Consider the following 24,939-nt stretch of genomic DNA (forward strand, 5'->3'; position numbering starts at 1 on the left):
ACAAAAATATAAGGAAAAGGTGACATTATACTAAAACCTGAGATGATTAACCATTTTTTGCATATGTTACCGTCTTTTTGCTCATTTCCATTCCTCCATGACAGTCCCAGCTTGACCACATAGGGACAAGAAAACTCCCCCGCCGGAAGTGGAGGAGGAACCGATGACATCTCCTCAAGAATGAGGAAGAAGGTGGTCTTTTTCCTCTCCCCACTTTTCCTTTGATTATAGAAGTGTAGCCCACTAAGTTCTCAGGGCACAGCACCCTTTCGCTAGCCTGCTTGTAAGCCTCACAAGTGTCCTATTCTAATAAATCACTTATTTATCACTTTGCCTCTCAATGAATTCTTTCTTCGCTGAGCCATAAAGAACTGGAGCTCCTTGGAGCCCCATGAAACTGACCTACTTTGTTCCTTTACTCTGTTCCTATCACTGGGAAAACCTTTATATGAAAGCTGCATGTGGCTCTACAAGTCACCACCTCCTGGCCAGTGGATACTGTCTCCTACGAGAGCAACCTTGAGAAATCTGATCCTTAAGCTTTCATTATCAAGTGTGGACCAAAGGAGGGGAAACTTACCTAACTGCTGTACACTTGTCATCAGTGAAAACACACAAAAAAAACCCCTAACAAACTAATTATATATTCTATTTGCCAGGTCAGTTTTATGAGTTTTAAAACTTTAATTGAATGTCAGTACTTCATTTTAAAATGTTCTGGACTTTGGTTATAATTCAGCAAGACATATTGCTCTAAATTTCATGAAATCGGGTTACATAGGATAACAACAGAAGAGCCATACAAGTTTATTGTCTGTTTATTAATTTCATAGTGATTTGTGATAGCTTAATACAATTTTCTTTAGATCCTAAACACTTTAAGTGTTAATGAATTCAAAAATCAAGAATTACTAGTTGAGCAAAATAATCATTGCATTAAGTTGAATTTAAAGTTAGGAATGCATGGACAAAATCCTAACAAATGAGCATAAGTCAAAAACACCAAAAACAAGAAAACTATATGATTATGATAGTGTTAAATTTTGAAATTACTGTTACTCAATTTGTTAGAATTGTTCATTTTAATTCATTAATCATTTCCAGAAACGTTGGATTAAAGATTGCAAGGATTGCTTCAAAAATCTTTAGAGCTAGCTTCTTTGCAACCTGTGTCTTCATTAAAATTTTCCATATAGTCAAAGATAGTGAATCTGGGAAAAATATAAAATAATTACATGTAAATTTAAATGTATACCCATTTGCTAAAATGTTTATTTTAAATAAAATTCTATGTATTTTGGATACAAATATATATGTACATTACATGATAATTATACATGTAAAGTTTTTAAATTTAAAATTAATTGACCAGATCTTCATACAAAAATCAGTAAGAAATATAAGCAATTAACCAGAAAACTGGGAAAAGCACACAAACACAAAGAATTGTAAATTCATATAAGAGTGAATTAGCACTTTCTACATTACACACAAATTATAGAAATTGCTATGTGATAGTAGGTTGGAGAAAATAAGAACCTTAATTCATAGTTTTATAACAAAAATGTAAACTCTGAAAATTTTTTTGAATACCATTTGGCAATATATGACCCATCAACTTGAATACATTTCCTTTCTACACATTTATTGGTAAAATAATAAATTATGGCAAGAAATATATACATAAAATGCCATTGTTACATTATTGCTACCAGCTTATAACAGAAAATAATGTCCACAGTTATGGTATATTCATTATATGAAACACTACATATCATTTAAACAGAGTGGGTTGGATCAATATGTCCTGATACAGAAAAAGCTCCATGAAGATTTTCTAGTAAAAAGTATAGTGCAGAGCAGTGAGTATGATTTCATTTGTACAGACAACATAGGTTTTATTTATTCATTTATTTGCACTGTTTTAAGTATTTCTTAAAATTCAACAAATTTGCACCAAGGACTGATTTTTTAAAATTAGGTGGAAGACCAAGAGATGCAAGTGAAGAAAGATGGTAAAGAAGACTTTTATTTTCATTTGATGTGTCACTTAGACTTTTTAAGTTTGAATATATTAAATACACTTAAAAATAAATCAGTAAAATGTACAGTAATTAAAGTGCATTTTAAATAAAGAGAAAATAAGTTAGGGTTTTAAAAACAGTTTTTGAGAAGAAGAAATATTTTAGGTTAGATCTGTTACTGTACAAGAGGTAACAGTTTGGCAGTATCCAGAATACTTGGTCCCAGGTATACTTCTTTTTCTTCTTAGGCTCTTTGGGGATAGGAGGATCATGCTTAATTTCCATTAAGAGCTATTTTCATGAACATCCTTTGCTCCTTTCCATGGAGATAAAACATGTTACCTGATTAATGGGTGTGAGCCTTCAGTTCATGCTTTTCAATTGGCTAGAGCTAACCTACTAACGTCCTAAGATCCAGGAATAGCTCTTTTTCTCTTTTTTCTATCTAGACTAGTGAGGAAGTGATACTAGGATACTGACCTATTCTGCAAACTTTCCCTTGGGTGCCCTTTCCCAGGTCTAGAGTAGGGGTATGTAATAGGGAGAACATTGTTGCTGCATGTCTAAATCATATTCTTCAGTTGTTTTCCAGCATTAAAGCTGAGGTTCCATTCACTCATTCCTTTGCTTGTCTTGACTGGTTTTGATTTTGGATAGCGGCAAAAAAAATGTGATCTTTGATACTGCACAATTACTAGTACTCATTCCTTGAGGGATTTAAATCATATATATAACACTAGTCATTACTTATATTGGAGGCTGTGAAAGCTAATGTCCACAGAGACTAGGAGGGTAACATAAATGTTTGAGATTAGATAAATATAGAAAATTAGTAGTGGGAGTTGTGCACTGTGCAACTGTGCACCCAAGGATTGCTGTGTCCATGGGACGCTGTTCACTGGAGCCAGGTGTTTGCAGACCTGGCCATGTGAAAACCCATGGAGGGAATTCAGGGATCCTGGAATTTCACCTTAAGATAAATCTGGGGTGGAGATGAAGAGGGAGAATAATAAAAAGAAAATAAAAAAGAAAATTAGTAGTTATGGTAGCTATAAAAACTATTTCAAGAAGAGGCAGTTCCTACTCAACTTCAGGAACTTGCTGACATGCAGAAATATGGGCCCACCATACCCTGCATTATAATGTTTTTAGTAGAGTCTCAGAAATTTAGATTCTTTTCATGAAATTTATCATTATTATGTTTTCACAAATAATTTGATATCTTAAATATCTATATTTGTAGGCCAAACGAAAATGCCTTGATCCATTATTGGGCCAGTGGTTTGCAAACTCTAATAATCTCCAAAATACTCTTCAATCCTAGATGTTTCATTATTGATTTTCTCCTTGGATGATCTATCTATTGATATGCTGATAGTATTTTTTTTTGCTATTTATTTCTCCCTTCAGATCTGTTAATACGTGCTTTATATATTTAGGTCCTCCTATGTTGGGTGCATAAATATTTACAAATGTATATCCTCCTGTGGAATTGAACCTTTATTATTATATACTGATCCTCTTTGTCTCTTCTTACAATGTTTGTCTTAAAGTCTATTTTTTCTGATATAAGTATAGCGACCTGAGCTTTCTTTTGGTTTCCATTTGCATGGGGTATCTTTTTCCAACCCTTCACTTTCAGCCTGAGTTTCCTTAAAGCTGAGGTGAGTCTCTTGTAGGCAGCATACAGTTGGGTCTTACATTTTATCCATTCAGCCATTCTATGTCTTTTGATTGGAGAATTTAGTCCATTGACAGTTAAAGTAATTATTGATAGGTATGGACTTACTGCCATTTTGTTCATTGTTTTCTGGTTGTTTTATATTTCCTTTGTGCTTTTCTTCTTCTCTTGCTCTCTTTCTATGTGACTGATGATTTTCTGTAGGGTATGCTTAGATTCCTTTCTCTTTACCTTTTTTTGTATCTACTATAGATTTTTGCTTTGTGGTTACCATGAGACTTACATAAAATATGTTATATTTATAACAGTCTACTTTAAGCCTACAACTTAAGTTTGAAGACATTCTAAAGTTCTACATTTTTACTCTCACGCCCCACCCCCCAAGTTTTATGTTCTCAGTGTCACAACTGACATCTCTTGTCTTATGTACCCATTAACAAGTAATTGTAGTTATTGATTTTTTTCTCTTTAGTCTTTTAATCTTCATACTAGATTCATAAATGATTAACCCACCACCATCACAACATTAGATTATTCTGAATTTAACTGTATTTTACCTTTATCAATGAGACATATTTTATATGTTTTCCTGTTACTAATTAGCACCCTTTTGTTTCAGCTTTGAAAAGTCCCTTTAACATTTTTTACAAGGCTGCTTCATGGTGTTGAACTCCAGCTTTTGCTTTCCTTCAAAAAGCTGCCTTCAATTCTGACAAACAGCTTTGCCAGGTAGAGCATTCTTATTTGGCAGATTTTTTCTTTCAGCGCTTTGAATATATTGTGCCACTCCCTCTGGCCTGCAAAGCTCCTGCTGAAAAACCTGCTGACAGTCTTATGGAGGTTCCTTTCTACATAATAAGTTGTTTTTCTTCTGTTATTTTTAAGAGTCTGTCCTTGTCTTTAACTTTTGATAATTTAATTATAATGTGTCTTGGTGTGGGTCTCCTTAGGTTCATTTTATTTGGAACTTAAGCTATCTTTACTCTGTTTAATTTTTTTTTTTTTTTTTTTGGTCACACTGGGATCTTAGTTCTCTGACCAGGGGTCGAATCCATGCCCCCAGCAGATCAGTGGAAGCGCAGAGTCCTAACCACTGGACCACCAGCGAATTCCGTGCTTCTTTAGTTGGATGAATTTCACGGCCTTGTCTTTGAGTTTGTTGATCCTTTCTTCCACTTCAACAGTCTGTTGTTGAACCCCTCTACTGAATTTTTCAGTTCAGTTATTGTATTCTTCAGCTCTGTGATTTGTCTGGTATTTTCTCTGTGTCAAATTTTTTTACTTTTACTTTTTTACTTTACAATGTTCATGCATTGTTCTCCTGACCTCAGTGAGCATTTCATGACCAATATTTTGAACTCTTTATCAGGTAATCATTTATCTCTGTTTCATTAGGGTTTTCTTCTGAGGTGTTACCTTGTTCTTTCATTTGGAACATATTCCTCTTTTCTTCACATTTCTTGACTTTCTGTGTCAATTTCTATGCATTGTATAATACAGCCATCCTTCCCTGTCTTGAAGGAGTGGCCTTGCATAGGACATGAAATTTATCATTTAACCCTGACCCAGCTCTTGGTTGTTTCTCAATCTTTGTGATTGTCTAAGCAATTTTTTTGTTGTTCTTAGTGTCTCCCAGTAATTGAGGGTGTGCCAAGACCTGTCAGTGTCCCAAAGGGGAGGATCTCAGGTAGCACCTAGATGTAGGCTGATTGTAAGCTGGATCCTCAGGCAATAGCTTTTGTTTGTTACAGTCCTGTGGAATCCATGAACTTAAACTCTGATGGAGACCGCAGCCAGGCACTCAAGGGGTATCCCCTGCATGGCAGCTATAAAAAAGTGGGACACCAAATGTGTGCACAAGTTCCTTTCCAGGATATATCAGCAATCTGGAGTGAGACAGAGGAAGAGTGTGAAGATGGCACCCAATGGGTTTCCAGTCTCTGGAGAATATTGTAGCCAGCCCCTTGATGTGCATTAAGTTAGAAGACTGCCGTTCAGTCTGCAGCTATTAAGATAAGCAAATAGTCCTCTTTCATGGAAAGACCAGGCCCATTTCAGTCTGCTGCCTCTGTTTTGGGCTCTGAGGGGCTTGCCACAGTGAGTTTGCACAAGCCCTTTGAGAAGTATCTCTTAGTTCACTTTAGCCTCCTGGGTCTCATGGATGCAATCCCTGTTGCCTTTCAAAGCTAGATGTTTTGGCAGCCCATCTCTCAGGTGGAAGTCTTAAAAGCTGAGATGCCAGATCCAAACCCTTCACTACTCAGGGAGAATCTGGGAGTTGTAAGATCCCTCCGAGACATGTGTCACTGTGCCAGGGGTGGGGTTTATAGCACAGATTCTCCTTCCTGTTTCAATGTGGGATTTTTTTCTCATTCGCCTGATGTGTAGGAGTCACTCAGCTAGTTTCTGGATTCTTTCCAGAAGGAATTGTTTTGTATGTAGCCTTAGATTAGGTGTGTCTATTGAAAGAGGTAAGCTCAGGAGCCTCCTATGTTGCTATCTGAATTGAAGCTTTTGAGATGCCCAAGTTCATTTTCTCCCACTTCTTCACACATCACACTTCAGCAAACAGTTGTCCCCATTCAAAGAAAGGAGGATGAGACAATGACCTTCTTGGTCAGGATGGGGGCAGTGAAGGGGTCAGCTGGCCTCAGCCTTGAAACGTAAAGTTTAATAAGTTTTTAAAGCACTTTTAATTTCATTACCTGGAATCTAGCTTCTGACAGTTTTGAACCTTCACTCAGTCTTCATTGTTTATTTTCAATATCACCCATGAAAAAAACAAAAAACCTATGCAAGCTTTCTTTTCTTACTATTTATTTATTACCTAATATTATTTCTCAGCTTTAATATGAGTTCTTTAGTGTTAGAATATGTGTAGTCAAGGATTAAAAGCTAATGCCACTGAAGATGGAGAGGTTGTTGAGAATTTTACATAATTAGAAATAAAAAAACTCCTCCATGCCAGTTCTTATCATCAGTGAAAATGTTAAAAAGCTAACTTGAGGCCTGAAAAGTTTGATTTTACTTATTTATTCAAATGAATTTAACCCAGGTTCCTTATGAAGAACATCATAAAATACTTCTGGAGACTAAAATGTGTTAAATGATACTTTGAAAGTATTTTTGTGAATGTAAATATGTATTTCTATTGAATTAATTTAAAATGTTCAGTTTTAAATGTCACTATTTGTATTTTAATTATGCTTTGCTTTCAATATATGTTTTCCCTATCCTCTGCTTATTTGGAAATTCCAAGGCCTTTGGCACTGTTACTGAAGTCTGAGTGTCAGTGGGAATGTGGAGAGTGGTTGGCCATGAGAATAATGGATAGATAATAGTAAATGCCTTATTATGTGATATCTAAACAGTTATGCTATCAAGGTTTATTTTTTTTAAAATCAGTAGTTTTCAATATTTAATCACCAATTTTTTTCTTGTGAGAGTAACTCAAAACCACATATTAAATCCAAAGCTAAATTTCAATAAAATTGAATCTTTTAATAAAATATTGTAGTATGGGTCTTCCAAGCTTTCAAGGACTTTCAACTCTTGACTCAGTTCTTTACCCTTTACATCTTAACAGGGAAGAGCCAGCTTATACCATCCAGGCCTAGAATGCAATTATACTATGTAATAATTTGGCAGAGATGGCTAGGCGACTCCTAAAATTCATGCATCTCCTTTCATGGTGTAGATTTGTCACACAAGAGTGGTTCCTGGACAACAATTTAATTCCTTAGCCCCCTTTGCATCCAGATATGGGACAATGTGACTATTTCATACCAATAGAGTATGAGATGAAGTGAGAGAAATATCCAGGCTTTCTCCAACACTATAGTGTCTTTCTGCTGGTGAAATGTGAATAATGTAGAGGTCAGGGGCTGGAAGAACCACAGATGTAAGGATCTTCAGTCTGCTACTCATTGTGTGAAGGAAAGCTGCCACGGACTGAGAACACTGCCCTGGAACCATTACTGGAGCAAGAAAAGACTTCAGTTGCATGAAGCCCCTAAAATGTTTGGGTTTTTTTACTCTACTTAATGCAAATAAGAGTTCAAAAACTTATAGCTTAATGTTTACTTTGCTTTTATGTCTTTTACTCTTTCAGATTCATTTTTTTGTTTTTAAAATACTAATATTTTAATTATGTTTTAAGTTTGGTTCACTGCATAAGAGCATGTCTGGAAAATTAGGATGATGTAGTAATTCAAACTTGCAATTAAAGATTTCTTCTGGTTTTCACTCTGCTAGGAAACCCTACAATTGAGGGGCTGAAGCAGAATACTTCTGCCATGACTACTAAGGCTGGATGGAGGGAACTCACATAAGTCAGTTTGCTAGTTTTCTCATTAATCACAGCAGGTTTTCTTTTTTTTTTCTCCTAAATCTGAGAGTGTTATTAAGGTTTTTCTTAAAAAAAATACTATAACAACAACAACAAAAAAGAATATATCTGGGTTTGTAGATGAATAAAGTACACGAAGTAGTCTGGTAGCCTCATGGGTAAATAAGGACCTGTATGGTCAGGCCCCATAAGATGGCTGCTCTCTTGCTGTCTGTATATGCCTTGCTCCACCCGGCACTGCCTTACCCTTAATTTATGTGCATGATTGCCTCCCCCTCCTAAGCTGAAACTTTAATCAGTAACTACATTTGTGATCAGCTCAACCCTCAGCTAATGATTGTTCTGCAGTCCTCGGACCAGAACGGCTCCAGTATGTTGGGTACTCAACAGGAAAGAGCGGCCCTTGCAAGTTTCCAACTCAAAGAGCTGAGGAGAGGCATATTCCAACAATCCCCCTGGAAACCAAGGAGCCCTTCTGATGTCACGTCCGTTATAACTGATAGCCTCCTCCTCCCCTGTGTAGGGAAGGTTGTTACTGCGTCCTGCCGGCTATTGGCTGTACCACCGTGGGGTGTGGCTCCAGGACCTTTGCCTCTGACTTCGTAAGATTTCCTGTGCAGTAAATGGCTGAAGTCTCTGTAGCTGACATGGCTGGGCTGTTGCAAGGATTGCAGGACTGTGGGGTGCAGTCTAACAGGACCCATAAGAAAGGACAAGCCATGAATGCAAAGACCAAAATGTGTGTAATGGATACCCTTAAGAAACCATGACCTTCTTTGAGAGTATGTGCTTTAACAACATATATCTCTGATAATCATTATTTCTTCCTTTATCTGTTCAACACAATATTGATTTTCTTTAAGGTATTGTTTATAAGGCCTTTACCTGTAGCATTATCCACTTCGTGAAGAAGATTTAGACCAAGCAGGACTGTGTTCTGAAAGTCAGTAAAGTCACTGATGAAGGGGGCTTTATCCCCATCAACAAGCACTCGTGGTGGCAGGCCTTTCTGGAACTCAGATATTCGAATAAAGGTTGTAGGAAAGCAGGCTGCAGCTAAATAGTCTAAAGCCACACACCAATCTCTTCCAAAATCTGCTTCTGGTTTAGAATAATATTCTAACCTAAAAGACAAGTGGAAACATGTACAATTATAATTACTCCACTCAGAATTTCAGCCTCATCATTTTCTAGGAAAGATCACCTTCTGCCAACAAACTAAGAATGTAGTTTTTAGTTTTAGAATGTGATGGCTTGAGTGCCTGCCTTTGAAGATATAAGTAATTAAAATTTTAAATTTGGAAAGGACCATCCCATCAGTTGTTTATATTTTATTTTGAGTTTTTTATCTCTTTTAACCAGATACCTTATACCTTGGGAATCATATAACCAGGTGTTAGACTATGACTAAGTAGTAGAAATGTGCAGATAAAAATCAAAGTTTCCAAGAAAAAAATCTCTGCTAGACTCAGACATCCTTAGTAAAACTGTCGATTTCCTGGGGTCAGGAGACCCCTAAAACACTGAGCATCCTAGAGAGACAGATGTCTGATTTTCTGGTCTGATTTTCTGAATACATGGGCTTTTTTTTCTAGTGGAGGAAATCTGCTGGGAAACCAAACTCTCACCTATTTGGGGAACAAGTTATTACAGTGGAAAGGTTAGGGTGTAGTAATTTGTTTTATAACTATATAATTCATGGCTCCTTTCCCCACCCACTGCTGAACAACTTGCAGGTTTTGAACAAAGTTGTTCCCCCTGAAACACTGTCTACTCCCTGCTTTGCTCACCAGCTACATCCTCTTTTAAGTCTCATCATAGGTGTCACCTCCGTCACAAAGTTTGCCATCCCACCTGAGGTGGAATCAACTACTTCCTACTCCACTATATTCCCAAAGCACTCTATTACTCATATATTTAAAAGTTTGTTTTCTCGTTAGATTATATTCAATTTTCTAGTAATTAGGTTATATTCTAATTTTTCTGTTTCCAAAGTACATATGTAAGGTCTATTAAACAGAAAACATTTGCATCATGTTTGTTAATGTTAAGCAAATCCCAACATAACCCAGAGAAGAAACCTTGCTGTGTTTCACTCACATGCACACAGGCTCCTTCCTGCCTCTAACACCCAGAAGTGGAAGACTGCATACAGTGGACTCTTAATGAGAGAAGAGTTTGGTTTGGATTCGCAGTTGACTATTTTTAGTCACATCACAGCTGATTATGAAGTAAGGATTAAAGGAAATGTGAATTCATAAGGATTCTGACCAATAGCCACGTAGCCCTAGTAACAATGGATTAAACAAATTGCAAGGGAGTCAGCAACACTAGGAAAGGGGGAAAGGGATGTGGGCACCAGATCAAGACACAGAGGCCATAGGAGCACAAGTGAAATTCAATGGAAGCCTTTCACATTATCCTATTGAATGTGCTATTGAACAATTCAACCAATAAGTCAGTTAAATTATGTCCAAGAGAAAAGAAAAATACACCTTAAAAGGCTCATTTTAATTTAAAATATATTTTAAAACATAAAATATATACATGTACCAGCCAATCTGAGGATCCAGGACCACAGAGTTTTATTTAAGTATATGTAGACTACACAGGGTTCAGTATTGTCTCATGTAAAGAAACAACTCCTAGTATTTATTTTTACCTAAAGAAAGTAACACATGAGGTTTTAAGGAAGTTCCCCAGGCTGTACAGATTGTAAACATGGCCTCAATTCTTCAATACTCTCTATGTCCCTGTTTTTTGGCATGTCATCTTCCAGTGCCCCTTCCCCAGATGCATACTACCATGTATAAAATAGATAAACAAGGATTTACTGTATAGCACAGGGGACTATATTCAATATCTTGTAATAAACTATAATGGAAAGGAATAAAAAAGAATTTAGATACATATGTATGTATATGTACATATACATGTATATAAATATATATATGTACATATACATGTATATAAATATATATATATTTATATATATATATGTATAAAACCAAATTACCTTGCTGTATACCTAAAGCTAACACAATATTGTCAATCAACTATACTTCAATTAAAAATTTAAAAATATATATTAGCCCACTTGACACAGCATAAGCTTAAAATGCATTTTCACACTTGGTTTCTCTCTCTTGCTATTCTGTCATCACAGTGGAGAACACCCGGGCTTGCCTGATGGAGAACGAGAGACAAGTGGAGCAGAGCTGAGCTTTCCCACTCACCCCTGTGGGGCCGGTAAAAATCAGCCAACATGACATGAGCCCAGGAAAGATCCGCAGAGCTGCCCAGCTAAGCCTCAGGCACGTGAGTAATCAACGCTTACTGTCTTATGACGCTGAGGCTGTTAATGGCTGTTGATTGTGCCTCACATTCTTGTGAGAAAAACTGGATGCAATACAGGGCCACACATCTAATTAATTGCAGAGTCAGGACTGAAACACTAGCAACTTGGCTTTAAAGCTCATGTTCTTTACAACTGCCCTCTACTGCCTCTTGTGATGATAATAGTTACATTGACTGCTTCTCATGTGACAGTGGTATGTTAAGCCTGATGCATAGATAGATTTAATCCCCAAAATTACCCTATGTAGTATGTACTGTTATTATTACAAGTTCAAAGATGAGAAAACTGAGTTTATCACTGTTTGGATTTCCCAATTTAATACCTAGTTGTTGAAACCAATAGGTAAAGGTGGACATATGCTGTGAATCTGCTAATCAGGTGATTTATTTACCTTACTGGATGATGGAGTTCGTGAGACAGACAACAACCAGTGGCATATGAGGTACCCAACATTCTTGGCTGGATTTACAAATTTACTTGTATAATGCCAATGAGCCCTGATTTTTGTTGTTGTTGTTGTTCCTGTTTTATACTATACCCAGATTTCTAGCCCATACTTCACTCTTGGGGATTGACTCCACCCCCTAAATAGCGTCTGTAACCATTGATTTTATGCACCAACTTGACTGGGCCACAGGGTGCCCAGATATTTGGTCAAACATTATTTTGGGTATTTCTGTGAGGGTATTTTTGTAAGATATTACCATATAAATCCGTAGACGGAGTAAAGAAACTTGCCCTCTATAATGTGGCTAGGCTTCCTCCAATCAGTTGAAAGCCTAACTAGAACAAAAAATTAATCTTTCAGTGAGTAAGAGAGAATTCTCTTGGCTGAGGCCTTCAAACTGAGACATAGGCTCTTCCTGGTTCTATAGCAGCTGCAGCCTTTTTACTTGAACTGGACATTGGCTTTGCAAATTATAGATTTGCCACCCTCCATAGTCATAGGAGCCAGTTCCTTACAAAAAATCTATATCTATCTATCATGTATCTATAAATCTATCATCTCCTATTGGGTCTGTCTCTGTGAAGAACACTAACTAATACAGTGCTGTTCACATCTTAACACAAATCATTCTTACACTCTCACATCTAGGTGTATAATACTTCTAAGTGTACCTGTGGAGTGGCTTGATAATCTTCTAGGCTATTTTGTATGCAAACCCTGATGCTACTGAATTTTCTTCCCCAAGTATGTAGCTACCATATTATGTGTCTATGATTAAAAAAAACGGTGATAATTTCTTTTCTTTTTTTTTTTTTAATAGAGAGAAATTGGTTGTATGTTTTTTTGGTTGGGTGGGTGGTTGGTTGGTACAAGATTTTTCTTCTCAAATTTTTGCCCCTTCTTCATAAAACAATTTTTAAGCCTGATCATACTAAAATAATCACACATCATCATTAAAATCCCCAATGATTAAATATAATATTTAATAGGAAGATTGATATTAGAAAACGAATAAAAAGGCATAAATAAGCCGAAAAATTATTTGCCATATTAAGTAGAAATAACTTGGGATCCATTCTTACCTATCTTCAAAAATTTTGTAAGCATCTTTCAAGGCTGAGAGATGTGCATCCCACAAGTACTTCAACAAGTCATCAAAGCTACTAGAAGGCGACTGCAAACGCTATAGTAAAGAGAAGAAATTTATTCATATTTGAGCAACTATAACAATTCTTCTCTACAATTTAATTTTGTTCACATTTACAATTTAACAATATTCTACATGACAGGAAAGTTTTGTTTCTATGGATTAATTTTTGTAAGCCATTAGTGACTAACACTCTGTAAAGACTATAATAATTATCTATTATTAGTAGTAATACTGAGTGCATCTATAAGAGACGAACTGCATGTGTTTTCCCAAAAGTCAGTATTTTATACTGACCAAGAGAACTTTACTTTTTGTTTATCAGTTGTTTTTCTGCTACCATAGTTGAAATTACCACAAAAGTTTAACATTAAGAAAAGTGGGAAATTACCAGAATATTTAATTTAATCACATCTTTAAAAATGAACTAATAATCTATAGAACAAGTAAATTTATCTTTTAGCATTGATTTTGGTTCATGACTGTGCTTAACCAATGTATTTTATTTTGGTCACTGAATATTTGGTTTTGATTGCCACATAATTGTTTAGTTATACCTATTTGTGACTGCTTATCAAATCACTTGAAATAAGTTAATTGACTATTCTAAAACCAACTCCATAATCATATTTCTCCCAAGTGTTATTGCTCAGTTGACTTGAAGGTTCAATTTACCAGAATAATCCTTTCATTCAGTGAGATATCCTATGTGCTCTCACATTTATGTGTGGCTTACTTAGGGTGAGAAGAGTGGATAGATTTTCTGTTTCAGAGGGTGTAAATGACATGTAATGCCCTGCTGTAATGTAATGATATTAATATAACTGGCATAAAATTGTACATTTTTATAGCATATAATGCACACAAAAACCTAAACAGAAAGCATTACACAAAAAAAAGAAAAAGAAATTCTCTTACCACCTCTTAAGAGAGTAAATTATAAAACTTAATAAAGGTACCTTGTAAAGGGCATTCCACTTGTTCATCGTCTTAGGAAAGGATGACTGACAACTAGAAATATTAAGACAAAACTTTGTCTGGTCCTTCGGCGGTGGCAAAAGCAGGACTTGATCTGATGATATCCCCATTATGCCAGAATCAACCGCAGCAAGGAAGGGTAGTGCAGATAGAAAGTAATTTATATCTGTAATTGCAAAATACTTATTATTACCACAAGCACTAACAAATGTGATAGAGGATATTTTAAAGTAATCTGTAAATCATTAAGCAAAAACTCACAGATCCAGAAACATGAAAAAAAGTCACTGCAAAATATTAAAAATCTCCCTAAGGATCATATACATAACTTTAACATGTTTCTGTTAATAACTCTACAATTGGAAATGAATATGGGTTAAAATAGTCGACTACAATATTTTAAAACAAAAAGTAATTTTAATGAATTTGGTACCATTCATTTTTCAAAGCATTATGTAAAAATGGAAGAAATATATCTACTTGTGCACAGAATGATATAACACCTCTAGCTGAGGTTTTACCATGAAATGTGATTTTTTTCTAAATTATCTTAATATGGTTATAGTATTGATATTTTGTATTTTATTTAACCAAGTTTAATATGCAACCATGATGTCACAAAGTCCTTGTCTTACGTTAGGTCTTTAAAGCAAAAATGTTGGGTAAGTGTTGGCAATAGCTCTTTGGATAATTAAATTAACACTGAATTAAGATTTTTAAAATTTCTCTCTAAATGGAACCTATTCCAGCAAATTTAGACATCATGATATAGTTGACTGTAAAGCTTGTTGTACTGATTCCCACTGGTGATGCAGAACATTTTTCATCATAGACATGTATTTTGAATGCAGTCCTACGCCCCAGGGTAGCAGGCTTATACTCCAAACTATGGAGTCCATGTGAGACAAAAGAAGCCTGAATTCTAGATCTGTAGTCGTGACTATTTGTGAGTCTTTGGAAAGACTCCACTGGTATCCTATGAGAAAAATAGGTAAAGGTGTATATGATGTGTGTCACTGCAAGAAAGTGAAATTTAATGTGACCTTGTTTCTAATTATTGGGAAATATGTCTAAGAAAGTGTGTGTAAATTAATTTCACTACTAAAATACAAAATAAAGTTAAAGAATTAGAAACTACCTTCTAATTATTTTGGTATTAAATATCTGACAGAGGCCTTAGATTACTGATTGATAGAACGATTTGTGGTAGATTAATCTCTGACATTTTATGAGTTTCAAAGTTAAACACATTTTATCTGAGCGAAATGAGAAGAAAGCATTATTTTCTTGTCCTCTCCTTTCTCATCCTTCCTCGTCCTTGAAGACTTTTCTGGCTAGTGGGACCTCCCATCTAACTGCCAATGCTGGTCGTTCAAAGGCCGTCGTCCTTTGCTGTTCCTCAATTCAGTCCCCGTGTGAAATATGTCCGAAGGAATCATTATTGAAATTGTGGCCATAAATCCTAGAATGTGACATAAAGGCCACAAGGTACATGATGAAGTAAATTCCTTTTTACAGAGGAATAGTGCTGTTTTTGTTTTGTCTCTGTCCCTTAGATTTTAGGTTGAATATTTTCTTTGCAGGAAGGTTATTACCTATTTTGCTATTAAATGAACATACCAGCCCACCAACTGTCCACAGAGATGCACAAACGATCTCCAGATTCATAGCCACAGTCTGTCCTTCGGCTGGGATCAACTAATCTGCCTAGAAGAGAGAGGATGCATGGATTATTTATTATGCACATTTTGAAGATGGTAATAATTGTCCCTTACCTAGGCGCAGTTTGTTTGCAAAGATGCACAAACATTTCTCTTCTGATGACTTGTGTTTATCTTCCTATCACTCTTTACCCTTCATTTCCCATCTCAGAACCAATTTCTATTCCTTCATCTAACATCACCGCAGTATTCCACTTTTGGGTTATCTGTTTTGAATATTATTTGCTTTTGTGATTATTCTCCTTTTCCTAACCTAATCGTTCTCAAAGCAATGATTGATAAAGAACTTGTTAATGCTGTTAACCTGCATGAATATTACAAGTGTGAGTTTTCCTAATTGATTATTCCTCAGGCTGCACACGCACGCGCGCGTGCACACACACCTGCACTCAGTCACATATACCTATGCCATGCTATTTCCAGGCTCTGTTCTGTAGCTTAATTTTCCATATTATTAAATCAGAATAGAATTTCTGGTGGAGGACCTAGGCATTGATATTTTTAAAAACTAGGTGGTTGTTTTCAACGTGCAGCTACACGCGAGAACCTCTGCTTTTGTTCATTCTTTTATTCCCTAGTAGATTTTGTTTCTTTTTCCACAGTGAAATTCTGTCCACATTTCAAATCTCAGTTCAAATGCATTTTTTTTTTCTGATTACCCCAGCTGACTCCACTGTGTCCCTTGTTTTGCACTTTAATTTTTAACAAAGGGTTGTTATTTATTGTTCTCTGTTTAATTTCTAATACCTTTCCTGTTTCAATCGTGTTGTAAGGTCTTTGACGGCAGGGAAACTGTCTGCAATACTTACTTACCCGCACCCCACAGCTGCTTTTAGAAAATGCTGGAGACATATAAGCCCATCATTAGATGAGTTTAGTCAGGCTTGATCATAATATGTGAATGTAATGAAAGAATAAGAAAAGCATTCAGCCTCCATCTACCGCTGGCCCCCAGGCCTCGGAGTCTGGCGTGCCTCCCATGGCGGACTATGTGCTAATGATTTCTCCTGGATCTCTATCTTTTTGACTCTGAGGAAAGCCAGATAAATAGGAGTTGGTTTGAGTCTCAGGACATCACCTGACAAAGGTGGATGAATTGCCAACTTCAGTAGCTCCTGTACGTGACTCCTCCTCAGATCTTAGACAAACCTTAATCTTCTCCATATATTTTTTCTATCAGAACAGAACAAATTTCCTTATTGGTGGTGTTATCAGTATGGAGTGAAGGAGGCACCACTCTGTTTCATGAGCTTCTCCATCAGCCAAAATATCTTATAATTTGTGAGTCTTTGGCCCAAACATATCTTCTAACTAAACACTAGAATGTATTTTATTTTTGAAAGGAATCAATCTTTTGCAGAGAAACATCCTCATGAACAAGGTGCCACTCCTGCTTCTCTCCATCTCCATGTATAGGTTATCATAGTTAGAACTTTAAGAAATTCAAACTAATTTGACATCACCTTCTGCTTTTAATCCGTATCTCCTTGACTGTTCTGTTCATCCCAGGGCTTAGAATAGAGTCGGGCACCTAGTAGGAGTTCAATAAATATTTGTAGAATGCCCAATAGGTTGAATATGAAGTCTTTTTGTGTTTGGCAACTATGCCGTATGCCCCATTGCAGTTTCTAGTCAAAACAGGCAACACAGAAAGATTGATGGAGGAGAAGGAGAAGCAGTAGAAAAATAAGGGTTATGAGGGGAAAAGAGGAAAAAGAAAAGAATCAATTTTCAAAGACATGCTATGGTGTATACAGAGTTCCATTTCCCAATTACAACATGGTTATATTAGAAGATCATTAGAATAAAAACAAGGGTCATTCTTACCTGTAGTATATTGCCAGCCATGCTGCAAAGGCAATCCCCATAAAAAATTTTGCTCATTATCTGGTGCAAATTTTTCAAAATAACTGGCTGTTTTGTTCATGAGGATTTTGTACATCCCCATTCTCTTAGAGTATACCCAGGGATCAATAACATACTTCCCATTCTCCACCCTGTAGTCACTGAACTGACCAGGACTCTCACTCCACAGGGGGGGATACAGATCTGAGAGACTGAAAGCTCCTGCTAAAGAAACAGAAATGCAACCAACTAGTGCACAGGCCCAAGGAGGAAGGAAAGCCATCACGCCAGAGCTGGGGGTGGAGATTGTGGCAGAGCTTTTATTGGGAAGTGGAGGAAGAAGTCATGGTATTTGCTTATATCCTAGCAAATCAAATCTCTGTTCTTTTTCCTGGAGATGATAGTCCTTCCCTGGGAGAGTCTTACCAGTGAAAACAGGCTGCTTCCCCAGGTAAAGAGAACAAACTAGAGGATACCAGAAGGGAGAGGGAAGGGAAGGGGGGCAGTTTGAGGTAGGGAATTAAGAGATACAAACTACTATGTATAAAATAAATAATCAACAAGATCATATTATACAGCACTATATATATATATATATATATATATAGCTATTATTTTGTAATAAATTTAAATTGAGTATAATCTATAAAAATGTTGAATCACTATGTTGTATACCTGAAACTAATATAATATTGTACATCAACTTTACTTCAATTTTAAAAAAGGAAATGAAAAAATTAGGGGGCTTCCCTTGTTTAATAACGTCATCAATATGTTATTCACATGACAGTTGAAAAAAGCTGTTGAAAATTTTAATGTTGAATGAGTCAATATTTTAAACACTTTTAGGAAACTGCTACTATATTTACATTGTCCTTTAATGCCTATGAAGTTAAGCACACTCCTACACATCTGTCTTGACCTTATTCATCTAGAAATATAAAGACATGGAATTTACTTATCTTTGCAGAAAAGAGTTTACATAGCAAACCTGAGATTGCTATTATAAGAAAAACCTGCTGGCAAGGTTGACCCTTGGCTGGCATTTGTGTACTTGGCTCTCAAAGTTCCCAATCTACAGCTAAGTGACAAGGTGATTAACTGTACCTAGACTGTGCAAACAATAAGGTATGTGTGAAACACCTGCTTCCTTGTAGAGTCTGGAATTTTCATATGTGACCAGCCCCCTAGTAAATCAGAGGATGCCTATGTGACCAGCCCCCCATAAACATCTTGGGCACTGAGCTTTTAATGGGCATCCTTGGGTGGAAACATCACACATATGTTGCTGCACGTTTGTTACTGTGGGGAAAGTGTGCCCTGTGTGACCTCTCATGGGAGGGAGAGAGCATACCTGGAAACCTACACATGCATTCCTCTAGACTCTGCCTGTGTCTTTTCCCTTAGGGTTCAGCTGCATATCCTACTACATCACTGTAGAGAATCTTATCCATGAGTATAACTACATGCTGAGTCCTGTGAGTACTTCTAGAGAATGTTTGATCATAGGTCCCTGATGGAAAACCTTCAAATGCCCATTAGTTTATCTCTCACCAAAGACTAAGAAAAAACTTTTTATACATTTAGTTGGTATATTTATTGAATATGAAAACTGCTAGCTCCCATACTGAATCACATATCTCTAGATTCCAGAGGGAAAGACAAAGTCTAACCGATTCTAATTTCAGGTGTAATTTTCAACTAATATAAAAAAAAATTCCTGGTGATTACAATTTCATTATAAAGGAATGGAATCCTCTAAAAAGGCTGAGTTTTCTCCATGCAAAAGCTATTCAACTAGTGTTTGGGGGGGGGGGGGTAATGTACGTGAAATTGATATATTGGCTAACATATAAAATAGTTGAATTTTGGAACTCCTGCATCAGAACCTAAAGAATAGCTTAGGTTAGGATGGCCTATAATATTATAGATAAAACTACAGACACCTTCCAGGAGTTCCCGAGCCTAAATTATGATTTTAAAATATATCACATATGATATTAGAGTACTTCCATCTCAAAAAGAAGCTTTAATATATTGCAGAGTAAATATGAATGTTGATATACTAGGATTTATGAAAATATATGAAAGATCCACTTAATAGAAGTTTCTGTTGCAAGGGAGAAGCTTGAAGTGTGCCTGTGTATCCAATACGCCAAGCCAGTTTGTTGGCAAAAATTCCTAGTTAATTTCCAATTTTTCTTCTTCCTTAGAATTTTAGTTAGGAACATGGACAACCAGAATTAAGACTACATTTCCAGTATCCCGGGCCCAAGCAACCACGTTACTAATTGCTGGCCACTGGAACATAAACGGAAATGGTGCCCACATGTCCCTTAAAAGAAGAGGACATGCCACTTCCTTATCCCTTCATCTGTGTTGTAGTTTGGATTGTGAAAGTGATGGCTATAATTCCATCTCAACACTTAAGGACAATGATACTGTCTTGGGAATGGTAGAATGCAAAGCTAGATCCCCGAGAACTATGGAGGCTTACTTTCATCCTTCTTCTATTCCCCACCCTTGGTCGAAGAGTAGAAAGATTTAGAGTGTTTTGTATGCAAAGCGCATGGCTTTATGCTCACACATGAAGAGTCCTAGTAATCAATAAAATTTTTTGAACTGTCAGAAACAGAAGGTATAGTCAACGTTTCTAAAATAAAGTACCCCTACTCCAATAAAAATTAATTTTAAAAAACAAATAAAATAAAATAAGGTATCCCTAAATATTTAATTGGTTTATACTTAAGAGCATGTAAAATATTTTTAAAGTTAATATTTTAATTACACGTGATATATTTATACAAGTGTAATAGTACAGCAGATAGGCTATATTTTTCCTGATTAAATATTCCTTGGTTATACTTTTTTGTCTGAAATGGGTTATTATTAACTCCTTTGTAAAATTATCTTTATTCCCTCTACTATGGAATGAAATATAAAGGGAAAGAAGCAAAAACCAAAACCAAAATAAAAAAAAAGCAAAACACCAAAACTGCATCTTCATTGGAACAAGGACATGGATATACTTGAAAATTATACACTAGAAACATATTTAAAACAAAGATGTACCCTGAACTCCTTGACCTGGTATGCAGGTTAAACATTAACTTTTTGGGAGATCTAGAGCCACAAGAGGAGAATATCACTAGACACCCTGTTTGAAACCCCAGAAGAGAAGAAAGTGCGAGATAAATCACATCTACACATGATTTTGATTACCTAACTCTTACCCTTTGATTGAGGGCACTGTCCCTACAATCTCCACCAGCTTTCTACAAGACTTATTGGTTATTGCTTTAAATTTTCCATTTTTAAAAAATTACCTAATTCTAAGAGCTATCACTCCATTTCTGGAACACTGCAAAGTTAGGGTACTGCTGTCCCGAATTCTTGTCCCTCCTGATCCAATACATCTTATGCAGTGCATTCAGAATAAGATCTCATGGCACTGTTTTGATCTTGTTATGACACCATTCAAGATATTACTATAAACCCTGCTCTCCACTTAACCAAGTCCAGACTACAATGTTTTGATCACCTGTCAGCTTTTCAACCTTATCCAACTATCTTCATTACAGAGAAATACCTCATCCACTGTCCCTTTGAATAATCCATTTGTGGTTTTCACACTTTATGTTTGATTGTAGCTTTCTCCTTCTCATCTCCACTTTACCCTATTGTACTTTTTTCAGTCAGCTCAAGTTCTATTCTCAAAAATCTTCCATGATTCAGCACATTGCTTTGCATGCAATAGATACACTTTCGGTGGACTTAATTTCATTTGCCTTTAAGAAATGAGATGTATTCTGAATATATTCTGAATAGGCCAATGTAAAAAGAGTTCAGTTACTCTGAAGAGTACAGTACGTAATGTTTCTTTTTTTCCTCTGGATACTTTCAGGAGTTTTCTTTGTTTTCAGCAGTTTGCATATAATATGCTAATGATTTTTTTAAATTTATGCATCCTGTTTGGTGTTTTCTGTACTTCATGGGTTTGTAGTTTTATGTGTGTCATTAACTTTGGAAAATTCTGAGTCATTAATATTTCAAATATTTCTTCTGCCCCATTCTCTTTTTTCTTTTCTATTTTTCCCTATCTTTTATTCATTTATGTTTTGGTAATTTCTATTCATGTATTTTCAAGTTCACCAATTTTTTTTTGCCTCAGCAAAGTATATTAATGAGATATTGATATACCTTTCATAGACATTCCTCATCTCTGTTAACATTTCCATTTCTTATTTCTTAAGGTTTCTATCCTTTTGCTGAAATTAGCTGTATGATCTTGTATGTTGACCACCTCTTCCATTAGGGACTTTAACATATCAATCTTCGATATCTGAGTCTGGTGCTAATTTCTTTCCAGCTTGGAAGTACATTCATTTCTTTGACTTCATATGCTTCAAAAAAAATTTTGAACGTGGCAACGTACCAAAAAGGAATAATAAATATTAATATTTTTTTTGTACAAAGACAGGCTACATTGAATTCTGAGCTATTGGAACTTAGGTCATCTAGGTGCAAAAGTGCTATTCACCCTCCTCTTGTTCTAGTTTTAGGCCTTCTGCCATGTATTTCCTTTTCCCCATGTTTACACAGTTTTTATCTTACCTTCTCCCAGTGTCCTGAGAGTGACAGTTTGTTGCCGTATTATTCCCACACACAGAGATTAGGGCTTTTGTTCCATAAAAGAATAAGAGAGAAGGGGCCAAAAGGAGTTTTTTGTCCCTCCTCCAGAAGCAGCTACTCCCCCTCTCTGCTTGCACATGGAGGAATCTTTCTCAAGACTCTCTGTGGTTTTCCTTGTAAGAAATAATATTGTTTTTTGCTGAAGTGCATGGGAGGTGAAAGGAAAGAGGAATCTGAAAGGTGACTCCCAGATATTTGGCTTGGCCTGAGACACGTACAGGTAGAATCCCCAAGGCCACTATATATCCATCCAGTCTTAGGCGAGAGGTTTAACTCTTTCCAGACTCATCCTTGGAATGGAAGACTTGAACTTAAGTCTTTTTCCAGCTTCAGTGTGTTCTTGCCTTGAGATTACCTAAACCACAATAACTCAGAATTCAATGCAACTCATCTTTGTACAAAGGTAGATTAATATTTATTATGCCTTTTTGATATGTTGCCAGTTCTAAGTTGCGAGGTCATTGAGTTGAGTTATTTATGTACAGTGATGCTTTGACTGTCCTTTCTTTATTATCCAAGCAAAAATTTTTCCCAAGGTCTTCACATCCTTTGTTGATCACAATCAACAGCTAGAGACATGTCATTCTGTCAGAAAAATGAGATTTTGGGGGGATAGCTGTAGCAAATATTCTCAAGCACAAATAGTTTCCTTCAAAATACTTGAACCTAGATTCACCTTTCTTTTGCTACACTGAATCCTCTCTGAGCTTTTTCCATTGTGTCCTCTGCTCCATTTTATTTTATTTTATTTATTTATTTTTTAATATCTTTATTGGAGTATAATTGCTTTACATTGTTGTGTTAGTTGCTGCTGTATAACAAAGTGAACCAGCTATAGGTATACATATATCCCATATCCCCTCCCTCTTGCGTCTCCCTCCCACCCTCCCTATCCCACCCCTCTAGGTGGTCACAAAGCACCAAGCTGATCTCCCTGTGCTATGCAGCTGCTTCCCACTAGCTATCTATTTTACATTTGGTAGTTGCTCCACTTTAAATAATTGACAAATATAATCCTCACCCTCTTCATAGACATTCCCTCCATTTCCATTGCTTTGTCTTTACTCACACTTGTCTTTCCTTCAACACTTGTCTTCCATGGAGAATAGTTCCTGGGCATCCTTATTTACTTACAGCTCGTAACTACCAGGCAGACTCACCAAGATGGAAACTACCCTACTGAACACCCGATTGACACATTCCTATAACATCATTGTTTCATTTACTTTCACTTCCATTTCTCCATTCTTTTGGTGATTGCTGTGGATTTTTAACAATAATTCTTCCTTGTTTAAATGTTCTATTTAAAACCTTACCTGTTGTGTTTCTCCTTATTTTCTATCATTCATTATGTCAAAATGAATTCTCAGAATTAGACACTCCAGTAGAAACAGGAATATTTTCCTTGATAGTTTTGACACTCACCCTCTTGTGATAAAGCAGGTCCATAATCCTGTATGGATAATATCACTGTGTTAGATATAATGGCCACAAAATCTGTGCAATTCCACCCATGAAGGGATAGAGTGTATTTCTCCACTTCAACTGAGATGACTGGTGATTTGCTTTGCCCACAGAATGTAGTGAAAGTGATGCTGAGCAACTTGCCAGCCTAGACATTAAGATGCCTTGCTGTTTCTGCTCTTGCCCTTTTAGAAAGCACACTCCATGTGAACAAGCTCCATCTAGCTTGCCGAAGAGGTACATGGTAGAGAACCAGATGACAGGAAGCCAATCACCAAAGTTGAGGTTGTTCTATATCATACAGCTTCAATCCAGCCCCGAGATTACTAAAAAATCACATTAGTGAGCCAAGGCGAGAGCAACAGAAAATCTGCCAGCAGAGCCTAACCCAAACTGCTGACCCATAGACGGTGAGTTCATGCATGAATGTTGTTATAAGCTGCTAAATTTGGGGGTGATTTGTAGCATAGCAATAGACAAATGATACAAATACACTAGTAATTTAGAATGCAACAGTTTTTCAGGTTTTAGAAAGGTAAGTAAGTTTAAGAATATAAAAAATCATGATACATTCTAAAAACTTGCAGAGAGAAACATAATAATCGAATGACTTAGATATTCCACCAGTAACTGCAAAAAGACAATGGAGTACAATTTTCAAAGCATTGAAGGAAAAAAACCTTAGATCCGAGGATTTTATATCCTATCAAACTGTCATTTACATTTCAGGACATAAGATAATATATGCATTAAATAACCTCAAGTAGAGTCTGAGCCAAATCCCATAATCAAACACATTAAAGTTTATTCAATGCAACCTGAAGCCTTAGATTTCAGAAGACTGAATGAGTTTTGAATGAAGTATTCTAAACAAGAGAAAGAAGTCTAAGAGATCTTGCAAGAGATCTATGAAGTTTATGCAGTCAAATGAATAAAACTAAACACCTTGATAAAATTTCTTTTTGTCTTAGAAAAATACCAAATGTAAAGTACATGTATTGTAAAATCGAGGGTAGTCATCAGTTAGATCCATTCAACTATGACTTGCTTAATAGGTAATGAACTGTAACTTGCTTTCACTGATCAAGCTCACTCTTTTTTGTTTTTACAAAAACTTAAACGTCCTCCAAGCATCACACAGCCTAAACAATAAGATGTTTATCTGAGCTGTTTTTCAGGAACTTGGAATCAGCTGTGTCCAGTTTGAGCTTGAGTCGGTTAAGACTGGTTGGG

At 36.2% G+C, this 24,939-nt stretch overlaps 1 protein-coding gene across 1 annotated transcript; it reads right to left on the bottom strand.

The window, feature by feature from the left end:
• Positions 1 to 1,077: 1,077 nt before the first annotated feature.
• On the bottom strand, positions 1,078 to 17,833 carry LOC137769114 (protein LEG1 homolog). Its single transcript, XM_068550828.1, has 6 exons — positions 17,533 to 17,833; positions 15,605 to 15,691; positions 13,966 to 14,150; positions 12,942 to 13,042; positions 8,939 to 9,177; positions 1,078 to 1,211 (listed from the first exon to the last, which is right to left on the bottom strand). Exons 1-6 carry the CDS (start codon positions 17,831 to 17,833, stop codon positions 1,078 to 1,080), a joined length of 1,047 nt encoding a protein of 348 aa, XP_068406929.1.
• Between the last annotated feature and the right edge of the window lie 7,106 nt (positions 17,834 to 24,939).

Source organism: Eschrichtius robustus, chromosome 9, assembly GCF_028021215.1.
Source record: "Eschrichtius robustus isolate mEscRob2 chromosome 9, mEscRob2.pri, whole genome shotgun sequence".
Lineage (NCBI taxonomy): Eukaryota > Metazoa > Chordata > Mammalia > Artiodactyla > Eschrichtiidae > Eschrichtius > Eschrichtius robustus.

What these genes read in the sequence shown, in the direction of transcription:
- LOC137769114 (XM_068550828.1), bottom strand. Translation starts at nt 17,833, where the DNA reads ATGGCTTTCCTTCCTCCTTGGGCCTGTGCACTAGTTGGTTGCATTTCT. An exon ending in TGTGGACAGTTGGTGGGCTG is followed by an intron (nt 14,151 to 15,604) that starts GTATGTTCATTT and finishes TTGCAATTACAG; the next exon opens with ATATAAATTACTTTCTATCT. An exon ending in AGTGGAATGCCCTTTACAAG is followed by an intron (nt 13,043 to 13,965) that starts GTACCTTTATTA and finishes TCTTTACTATAG; the next exon opens with CGTTTGCAGTCGCCTTCTAG.